Source organism: Belonocnema kinseyi, chromosome 7 (assembly GCF_010883055.1).
Source record: "Belonocnema kinseyi isolate 2016_QV_RU_SX_M_011 chromosome 7, B_treatae_v1, whole genome shotgun sequence".
Taxonomy (NCBI): domain Eukaryota; kingdom Metazoa; phylum Arthropoda; class Insecta; order Hymenoptera; family Cynipidae; genus Belonocnema; species Belonocnema kinseyi.
The window spans coordinates 74,378,576-74,390,014 of NC_046663.1; the positions used below are offsets into that span (position 1 = coordinate 74,378,576).

The 11,439-nt window shown below is 32.1% G+C and overlaps 1 protein-coding gene across 2 annotated transcripts in view; it reads right to left on the reverse strand.

Annotated features, from left to right (window-relative positions):
- Positions 1–11,439, reverse strand: part of LOC117177451 (protein Fe65 homolog) — a 335,882-nt gene that overhangs the window by 269,205 nt on the left and 55,238 nt on the right. Inside the window, exon 1 of one of the 2 annotated variants that reach the window (XM_033368151.1) lies at positions 2,181–2,684. The exons of the other annotated variant lie outside the window; for it this stretch is intronic. Coding sequence (XP_033224042.1) covers positions 2,181–2,202 — 22 coding nt within the window. The 5' untranslated portion in view covers positions 2,203–2,684. Of the gene's footprint in view, positions 1–2,180; positions 2,685–11,439 lie in introns of those variants that run through there. 2 annotated transcript variants of the gene reach the window in all.

The window sequence follows — 11,439 nt, forward strand, 5'->3', positions numbered from 1 at the left end:
GGCGCATACTTTGAATAAAATATTTGTTATCATTCTCTTGAAATAAATGTGTTTTTTTCTTGAAAAAATACCGGTTTCATATGTATACACCTGGTAGTTGCAATATGATACATTACTGATTTAATAAAAAGAGGTTCATAGATATCAGACTAAGAGATTTCAACAATGATTTATACATAAGTTTAATTTATATGTCCCCAATAATCGAAATGGGTTTGCAGTCAGAATATTTTTATTGAGAATAGCAATCAGTTACTTTTCGTTTTACAATCTGTCGCACGTCTATTTTCGTCAGACGTATCACATCGCATCTCGCGTGTTTGACCATTTGTAAGGCGTCACGCGAGTATTTATTTTTGTGTTTTCGTATATGCAAGTGTTCCGTGGTCATGGTCGTGACAGTCTTGAAAAAGGGGTGAGAAGTAAGCTAAGGGGTAAGGGAACTACCTCGATTTTCTATTCTAAATTTTATAAGCTAAAAACTGTTTTGTAAATTACGAAAAATTGGAAAAAGTACTTAATTCATTAAAAAGAAATGCTGGTTGTTCCAAACAAACAATTTTTCACAATCTTCAGTCACCACTTCAAAGTTGAAAAAAAATGAATTAGGAAAAAAATTTATTTTTTTCAAAAGAATTAATAAACTAAAAAGTTATTAAATCAAACTACACTAGAGTAACATGAACTTTGTGCAGAAATTCCATATAATGTGGAGTTATCTGAGTTTAGCGTGATGAAGAATAAGTTTAATTTGAATTTGAAGTAATTACTTTGAAGTTATTTTATTCTTTTGCTAAAATTTAAATGGCCCATAAAAGCAGAAATGTATCATATGTTGCTGCTATATTAAATATTTCACAGAGAAAAGTCACTTTACAATTTTATGACAGTCTTAAATTGCTGGATAATAATAGTTGAAATTGTTCATGAAATATGATATCTGTTAAAATTGTATAAACTTCAATTATAAGTAAAATAATTAATTATTTTACCAAAAAATTATTCAATTATTTTTATAATTTGATAAAATAATCTACTATGTCTATTAATTCTAAATGGCGATTCAAATAATCAGAATTAAGAAGCCGTTATAGTAGAGCAACATTTTAACAATCATTTTTTAAATTCAATAAGGGTGCTTAATTACATTTAAAAATGATAATCACAAAGAGTTTTAAAACTATTTTTGAACACGGAACTTCAGTAATTACTGTCGTTAATTTTTCTTAAGGCTTGGCGAACCTTAAATTAAAAAATTGTCATTGGATCAATAAGGTTTTATTTTATTTAACAATGTTGTATTTTGAAAAAAGTGAAGTTTCTTTATTCCTGTAAATTATCTTGACCGTATTAGTGACAATATTTTATTGATGTAATGCCAACTTTTTTTGTATATAACCGCAACAAAAAGGAACTTTGTTTGAGACTGCATTACGATATTAAAATGAATATCAGAAGGTACCGAATAACTATAAGTTAATTCAACTTGAATCCTAAATTAGTTAGATTAATAATTGTCATATAATCAAATTGATTTTAAGAGAATCAATTTATAACAATCAATAAGCGTGTTTAAGTCTAACGTAACACCGCATAAAGAGAAGTTCAAGCTGTCTCATAAACTGATGTGAAATTTTTTTATCGTTCATTGTTTCAAAATAAATTTTGACTTCATCGATTTTTCAATACTGCAAGTGCAAGAAACTATGTGTCTACTAACATTTGTTCATAATTTGACCACAAGGACATCCTGAAAAGAAAACTGCTGTCGTCATGACCTGCCTAATTGAATTAGAATAGTCGATTAGATTGAAATGATTTTGGTAAATTGAGTCAGGTAGTTGATAAATGATCATTTATTTTTAATGTGATTTAAATATTCCTCTGTATCAAATTTTCTTCTCTTACAAACAAAAAATATTTCCTGTTTATCTTTCGTGGATTGCCAGTCCATACAAACTACTTTTCGTTTTCGAATCAAATAGAAGAACCCTCCTGGACTCATAACCTGTAAAGCCAAAGGGATTTATGTAATCGCAAGTTGATATTTTATTTCAAGCCTAAAAAGTGTAAAATCTACTAAGCTTACTATCGCACGCAACATCTGTGAAAATGAGAACAGAGGGAAATACGCACAGGAATAATGAATTCCACGGGGTAATAAACTATCAGAAACTTACGATTTACAGTATGTAGTACCATCGTGCCTTCGTCAACCTCGAAGTTCTCGAAGGACAAATGTAAAAACAGTCTATGTAGTATGTAACAACGCGAGGATCGTGCGCTCCGGGAAACTTAACTCATGCTTACTCGTTTCGCGAGCACATTGCGCCACGGGAATTCCTTCTTCTACCACTTAAATGTCTCCAAGTTCCAGAGATATTGTTTCCCTTATAAAACAATTTAAACCATTTCACACCTGATCTCTCAACCCAATTAGAGGCATCTCAATCAAATTTTCCAAACAATCTGCCTTAATTTAAAAAATTATATTTTTTAAATTCTTTAAACGAAATTCAAATTTCGCGGCTTTTTACTCAATTCAATTTATTGTCAAATTGCGTGACAATCTGAAAGAGAAGAACAAGCTTTGGCTTTAATGAATCAGTGATGGGAAAATTGCACTCGTTAATCGCGATTTTGTACGATAGCTCGTTCGCTTATTACGGACCAATGAAACACCGAGACGTTGGGGCGTCGCGGGCGTCGCAGTGACTGGCGAGCATCGAGGCGCCCCCTGCTTTAACACCCCCTCTCATGTCCTATCTCGCTTCCTCTTGCACACCCCACTCTCTTGTTAATTCTCCATCCTTGTCTCACTCTCTTTCTATCTCGCAAAGGTAGTTTCTGTTTCCCTCTCTTTCTCCTTCCATCCCTTGTCAGCGGCGCACACAGGGGTGGCGGTCACGTGATTCTTCCGTCGGCCAATCGGGCCGCATAGTACGTCATGCAGGGGTTCTCATCACGAGTGATTCTAAGCTAAGGGGGTTCTGGGGGTGGCGAGTTGCGCTCGAGCAGATTGCCGGGTATCGTTCGATTTAGGAAACGTTTACGGTGACACGCGTGACGTAAACCGATCGACTTCTCCTGCACGTCTTATACTCTTATCGTGAAGCGATCCGAAGATTTTGCATCTCGTTTCGTATAGCATGGAGCCGTTAAACCGCTACTTTCTTGGCAAGGCTTGTTTTGAGTAATTTTTAATATCCAACTTCCATCTTTGGATGTTAGAATAAAAAGTTTTGTTATGCCAGCAGCAAAAAAAAGGTTTTAAGGGCAACTAGTGTACTAAAACGTCACAATTCAATTACAAATGTGTTGCTTTATGTCATAAACTTGTAAGTGTTTATACATACATGTATAAGTTTTGACCATGTCTGACATTTCCTTCCAAATGCGGTCTCACGTGTTTGCAAAAACTCATGCTCGGCCGTAAAAAAACTAGTTCGCTGTCTTGGTGTGCAATGTACTTTTTTATTAAAGCTTTCCAACGAAACTTAACTAAACAGTCTCTGAAAGAAAATTTGAGACTTATTTCACAGAAGTCAATGAAAGATCTTTCGATTTTTGTTTAGGACAAGTGAATTTAAATTATTCAACATTAAAAATTAATTATATTGCACTATTTAAAAAAATACAGAACAAAAATTAATCATAAATAACTGTACAAGGTGACGAAAAAATTAATAAAAAAAATGTATGTACAGGCTACGACGCTTTAAACAGTAGTTTGTCATATTATTGCCATTGGAAATACAAAAATTGAAACTTTAAAAGCTAAAAATCTGAAAGGAGCAGGGGCACTTGCGAAACGAAACAAAATACTTTCGTGATTTTTTTTCTGTTTCTATACTTCCAAACCGTAACTATTTTCACTCGATTTAGGTTACGTCTTTCAAAATACGGAAATTGTAACAAATTTTGTTACTTAGGTGTAATTGTAAAAAATAGTTATTTCGAATCCTTATGCATCCTATGTAAATATTGAAAATCAGGCGTATAAAATATGACGTTATAACAATTTTGTTTTTTAATTTTGTACCAATCCGTCAAAATATAACGAAAAGAAAACAGAAGATTCGTTGCACGTGAAGCATAACCTCTACTTTTTCAAGTTAAGCGTTGTTGTTACTCTTTTACTTAAGTAGCAAGAAGAATTCCTTAATGATATAAATTTTTTAATTTTCGGGCTGTAAGTTTGATGAATTAAATTAGGGATAAATATACTCTAGGTCGTATATGAAGTACTTACTTAACGGCTTTTGTACATACATGGCAGTCCAATCTTGAAATTAAAGTATTATGCAAGGTTGTTTGTCATTTAAAAGCATCGGAACTTTTCACCTTTTCTAATATTTGATCATATTTATGGCTTTCACTGATTGTCAGTGATATATTTTTATTTATTTGAATCAGTGAAATTACACTGACAATCAGTGAGATTTCACTGATTCAGATTGAGATAGTGGAAAGGAGTATTCAAAATAAAAGTAAACAATTATGGATATAAACAATAATAAAAAGGAAATACTTTTTAAATAAATTTCAAGTGCAGAGTTTTCGTCCAGGTTAGACTTGATATTGTTCGCTGCTAATTATTTCACTCAATTTTCTGGTCAATTTTTTTCAAAATCCGCGCTAAAACAGAATTTTTTTTACTAATTTCAATAACTAAACAATTAAAGTTTATCAATTTTAAGTTTTAGGTTTAAGGCTTTTTACCTTGAATAATTTTTAACTGTCGGATGCGAAATTACATTATGTTTAAATAAAACATCTATCATTTTGCAAATTGAAATTGGAAACCTAACAAAATTTCAAATTGAATGCTTTTTTAATTAAACAATAACAAAAAAGCACTGGAATTTTTTTTTAAATTTTGTACTAAGGGTTTAAAATTAACCCACTCCAAATACATTTTATAAGGGAACAATTTTGAAATTGAAGTTACATGAAAATGCCTAATTTTCATTAAGTTTCAAACCAAAACTTCCATTTTAAAATTTTCTAATAATTCAGCTCTTTTTAAGCTAGAATTATGAAACTGTTACAGCTTTGAATTTTAAACAGCACAGTTTTAATAAACTTCAACTTTGAATTATAAAATTTGTAAGGTTCTAACTCTTCAATGAAAAATTGTTTAAATTTAAAGAACTTATAGTTTAAATGGATAAATTTAAATGAATAGCTTCACTACTTTAAAATTAATAAATGACCAATTTTCTAACAAAAAATATTAAAATTTGAAATTATCTAATTATGTTATTATGTTTGAGGCCGTGAATTTCTAACTAGACAAACCTTCCTCAGTCTCTTTTGTTCAATCTTCTAAATATTTAACTCGATATCCTATTTTTTATGAATGTGAGTTTTAGTTTTAAAAAAATGTCAGTAAGGTCGAAATCAGAAGCACATACCATTGGATCAATTTTACTGTCGTTTGTTTCGATAAGTGAAAATAGTTTCTTAAATAGTCTGTATCACAAATTAGGGTGACCTGTATCGCATTCCAAAGTTAAAAAAAAGTATTATTATGGATGAAAAATCTTCAGACAAAATCGATAAAACTGGTCACGTAAAGTATCACGTCCTCACAGAAGTAAAGGTACATCATTTGCAAATACTTAAATCCTTCTTCTTTAAAAAAGACATTAATGAATAAGATACGTTTATTTATATGAAAATTATACTTTCTTAAACGTTTTATATCATTAGGGTGATTTTTAAGAAGCAAAAAAATTTTATCATGAGAACACAATATATAATTTTGCCATATAATACTAGTTGTGATTTAAAAATGCATTGGTATATTTTCTGTAGAAAAATAAAAATTTCAGCTCTACCTGAAGTCTATGCGTAGAAATGTATTCAAATATCTGGCCAAACACCGTAATATTTAAACTCATTTGCCCCCAATCATAAATCTATCTACCTCAAAGCGAACGTTTTTCACATATTACAACCTACCACAACCTTCAATCCTTTTCAATCATAATTCACAATATATATCAAGTATTAGAAGTACCAGTCTTTCAAGATCCATTTAACGCCGCAAATGAAAAATAGTTAACGTCTCTTGGTTTTTTTATAAACAAAAATTAAAGGTTATTCTCAGCATTTCAGAGGGAAAAAATTTTTTTTTCCTTTTCCAGCGCAAGGGAAATTTGCTCACATAAAAGGGTCGCAAAATTCTTGCGGATATGTAGTTTCTTCACCGAAATAAAATTGAAACGAGAGGCGTATATACAACAGTCACAACATCGTAGCCGAGAAACGGTGAGTTTACAAGAATCCTATCTAGGGGAAGGAAGTAGAAGAGCGCGAGCGCAAAAGCCAGGGGTATTTTCGCGAGCGCCAGGAGCATTCAACAAAATGAAATTCCACCCCGCATAACCCCGTGGCATTCATGGATGACGTGCTTCGGATAAATCAGTGGGTTTCTCATGAAAAATTTCTTAGTCAACTCACTGTTTCCATATCGAAAATCTACGCGAGAGTGGTCAGGTCGCCAACTAAGAAAAAATAGGCCACCTTGGTTTTAGTTGCTTGAAAAGCGTCATCGATTACCATTTTTATTCTTCTATTTGCTCCTGGACATAATTCTGAATAGAGGAAGCAGCTCAACACAAACCCTCGACAAAAAATCCTTCTATTCAATAAAACATTTGATACTATGAAGAGATGCTGAAGAAAAATTCCAAACAGAAATTTAAAAACTCTTATTTCAATTTTCTCTGCGTGGATTTTCTCTGTACAGAAAAAGCTAGTGAATTCTAAAAGTTTTAAGAACTACAGGAACTTCTTCTAATATTGAATTACTTGAAAGACACTGGAATTTTAATAAATATTCACTGGTTTTTTGTATGGAAAAAGTAGATTTAATTACAACAAGCCTCATTAAAATTTTAGTAAATTTACTATTGAAAAATCACTGATTTTTCATCTAATTTTTACAGACAAAATGTTTTAGAATAAACCTAACTTCCATTTTTAGTGTTCTCAAAGAAAAAAGTTTAAAAAATTTTAAATGAATAAAAATTAGGTAAGGCAAACGTTCCAGCAATCGTGATCATAGGAGATTTCATTGACTTCAAATATTTAGAACATTGTTTTGGAAGGATTATTAAAAAAATAATTGGTACTGATTGAAGCATCAAACATCCTAGAATATTATAAAAATGATTTTTTACATTATATTTAATATTAATTTTTATTTCTACACAAATAAAGGGCAAAAAGCACCGATTCAAGTGTATAATAATTAATCACAATAAAAATTAATTTTCTTTTCAAATGTTTATTTTTTGTTTCAGTTAAAAATGAGGTAAAATAAAATAAATATTTTATTTATAAAAAATAAAGTGATGTCAAAAATAAATTTAAAATATAAATTATAAACATATTGGCGAAATTTGATAAATTGCAGTGACTAAAAAAATCATGTGCTATTTACGTTGACAAAAATATTTAAAATATATATATATATATTACACACATTTTTCTTTATATTATGCAGTATAGATTAATGTTAGCTAATTAAAAACTACTCGATAAATATTAATTTCACTGAAAATGAAAATAAACTAATAAATTGATAATGAAATCACTAAAGTCATGACAATATTTTACATCACCTTTTTCAGTTTAAAGCTCTAATTGATATTACGATTACTACTCACAGTAAGAAGCCAGTTCTCCGATTTCAGTTCACGTCTTTTTGAAATTAGTTTCATGACCACTCACTATTACTCGAGAAACTATGCTTTTAGAACGTCCCTATAATCGTGAACGATATTTCTCGAACGAGAAGGTACTAAATGAATATTTTCCTTTACTTTAAGAAAAAAAATATTATTTTTTACTACAAAACAAAATAATTTTCATCCCGATCAAGTAATTTCTTAACATATTAAAAGCACAAGCAAATGAAAGCCTTTGCTAACCTAAATGTTAAGCTATTCTCCGTGTTTCGTGATTCATCGCTACCGGCAATATAAATGAATTTTTTCTACCCATGTGCACTATTTGTATAAAAAAAACTAATTTGATTTTCACAAAAAGCACTCTCCAAAATTACTTAAAAATATTTCAGGATTGTATTTTTATGCAGAAAATACTTATTTGTGGCGTTTACACCGCAAAACTCACGATTACTGGGATCGTCCCGATTACTAAGACATCTACTTTATATGAGATTCGAAAAGATTTATATTGGTTTTCTAAAAGTTCTTAAGCGATGTCAGCCATAAATGACGTCGCGCTTATTTACCGGTGAGAACATCACAGAGCGTGAATGGTAGGGAAAGGAAAGTTTTACACACCACACCGTGACATCACGGTAAGAATGATAATATTATGAAGAAACACATTTACTCCAAATTTAGTGGCGTAAAATAATCCGCAAGACATTTTTGTAACCAAAGCGCAATACTTTGTGCAAATGCAAGTTTTGGCCGTATATTCGTTCATCATTTTTTTCCCCCGAAAGGGGAAGTGAGGAAAGTGTGGGTAGGGGAACTAGAGGAATGTAGGGGAAGCATTTTGGTTAGTAAGGAGAGGTGGGAGGCAAGGAACTATAAGGTCATCACATTTAGGGAAGTGAGTGGAGGGGGGATAGAGGAGGTTAAGTAAGGGACGTGAGGGGGAAAGTAAGGAAAGTGATTAATAGTGGTGACGTGAAGATAGGAAATTTGTGATGAGGGGTGGGAAGTAACTCGTCACAGGGGAGCGGAGTAAGGGACGAGTGGAGATGATAATGGGATAAGCTCTGATAGAATAAGATGGGATAGGACAGGATAGGATAGAAGATAGAATAGAGGGAGTATTTATAGGGAGAGAGATTTAAACGACCTCATTAATGTCATAATAAACCATCAAGTGATCCCTTTTTTGTATGGAGCTGGCGTCTACTGTGACTAATTTTTGTGTTGCTTTCCACTAAAGTAAAATGTAATACCAGGATAATTTATAAGAAAAGACACTTCAAGATAAAATGAAAAACAGTGGCGGTTCCAATCGTGTTGACACGTTATGTAAATTGTAAAGGACGCAATTGGCGTTTCGTGATTTCACGTAACAGAGGGGCATGACGGAATTTATGAACGATGCATACATAATTTTTTTAAATTATCCGATACCTCAAGCATACCCCCACGTTATTAGGCGCTGGAATGCGCTTTTAATTACTTGACGAGAACCTTCTTTGAGTTTTCTAAAGGAACTCCCGGTAACTCGCAACATCACTCTCGTTTAAACTCAAACGCCGTCGACACTAGTCTATGTGATGATTTTTACATTTTTTCTATACCCCTTACAGTTATTACTTGCATCATTAAAATTTTCCTTTTTGCGATTACCACTTTTCTGTCTTATTCCTTGAGACGCAAAAATCAGATTCTCAGTTCTCGGAGAAAGCGCTATAATTTACTCCTTGTCGTAGTTGAAAATTAGATCACAATGCAATGTTTTACTAAATAGATATTAAGCCACTTTAATTAGTTTTTAATTTATTTTTCAATATAAATTTTCCTTTATAATTAAAGCCTTCTTGCTGAAAGATCTATTAAAAGATGTCTTATCTACATGGGACGAAGAAAAAGTCAGATTATTCTTAAGGAAAATTGTGAATGGATATACAGTTGAGTTAAAAAGACCAAATATCTTTAGCTGAATAAGATAATTTGAAATGTCTAGAGAAATAAATTAATTTCTGACGTTACATTTTTCCTACCGGTCAAATAATTCTTGAAAAAATGAGAAAAAAATTTTCTAAGCCCAGATTTTCAAGGCAGATTTTTTTGAGACTCCTATTAACAATACAAATTTTAATTCATATAAGTTAGTGTATTTTTGATCAACTAATTTTCGTTTTCTGCTTACATTCGATGCAATCAGAGCTAAACTAAATGTATTTATTTCATTTTTTTAGCGATATATTTTCTTAAAAATATTTAGACTTCTTTGAGGCCATGTCAAACATATACACAACGCCTACCTTACCGAGAAATTTAAAGGTTTGTATCCGCGAATTGAGACGCTTATAGTTTAGGGAGATAAATTAGGTTGACTGAAAGTAGTAGAAAAGGAAGAGTTAGTAGGGGAGGGGAATTAGGAAAAGCCTCGGGGAAGATGGGGAGAGAGTAAGGGGAGAAATAGAAGGGGAAAAATGATGAAGGGAATTAGGGGCGGAAAAAGTATACGAGAGGAAGATTTAAACGCCCTATTAATCTTCTCTGACATTTTTTCTTGAAAATTGAGGGCAACATAAAAATAGATATTTATTTAAAAATTGAGGTAATTAATTGAGAGGCACTATGAAACGTTTTTATGGTCCTACATTTGTAAAAGTACAACAAAAATTGTTTCTAAATTCGTCTTGAAATTATAAAACATGCATATGTTCCTTAATTCCATTAATATAATTTCCCAAATTTTCAACTCGATATCACATTTGGCGTAGATGTACACTGCTCCCAATAAAATTGGTAAATTAGAAATCGGATAAGTATTACACCTTAAAGTAAGCTAATTTTCTGTTTTAAAATGAACTGTTTTTCTGAAAAGAAGACTTTTGTTACAGTGGCTTTATTTCAGGGAACTTTATAACCATCACAGTGTTCTTATAAAAGGGGCATATCCACTTCATCATTTTGATGCGAAAGGGGTGTAAAATCCGGTAACTGTGCATTATACCTACATTGATGGTATATTGACGTCTCGATGTGCTGCGACGCGCGCAACAATTACTGTCAGCCAATTTTATTTGTCAGGTATTGTGAAATACAGTAGAATAGATCGCGCGAGTCGCGACCCGCGAGAGAGACTGGACATCCCGGAAAATTTACGATCCACTAGGGTGACTTCGTGTAGAGCAACAACAACGGGACTAGGCAATGTGGAACTCGAGTCCCTGCTGGAGGACGACAATTGGTCTCGCAATTGGTGCATAATAATCTACATAAATCAGGACCTGGCATTCGCATACGTCGCACCAAATCATGCATTGCTATCGCATCCAGGCCGACGAAATTCGAGAAATTGCGTACGCCCGTTGCTAAAAATCTACTAACCCAGTGACACATTATATTCAGCTGGGCTTTCACAATTTTATTTGTACACTTCGCACTTATGTTGCTCTAACTTGCTACTCGTTTATATCCAGGCGAATTTATAGGTGTATTACAATCTACAATTACAATTTATAATTTGTAATTTCATTGTTCAATTTCCTGACTTACATTTCAGATCCTTTCCCTCATTGCCAACTCAAAAGAAAAAAGTAAGAGCATATTCGATATTTTAGTTTAAAAAAAGGAATCTGTGTCTAGTCGTCCCCTACTCATCCCGACTTTTAGGACGACGCGAAACTTCGTTAAAAAATATATATATAAATTTGTATTGATTCAGGTTGACATCAAAACTAATTTTTCATTTTCCCTG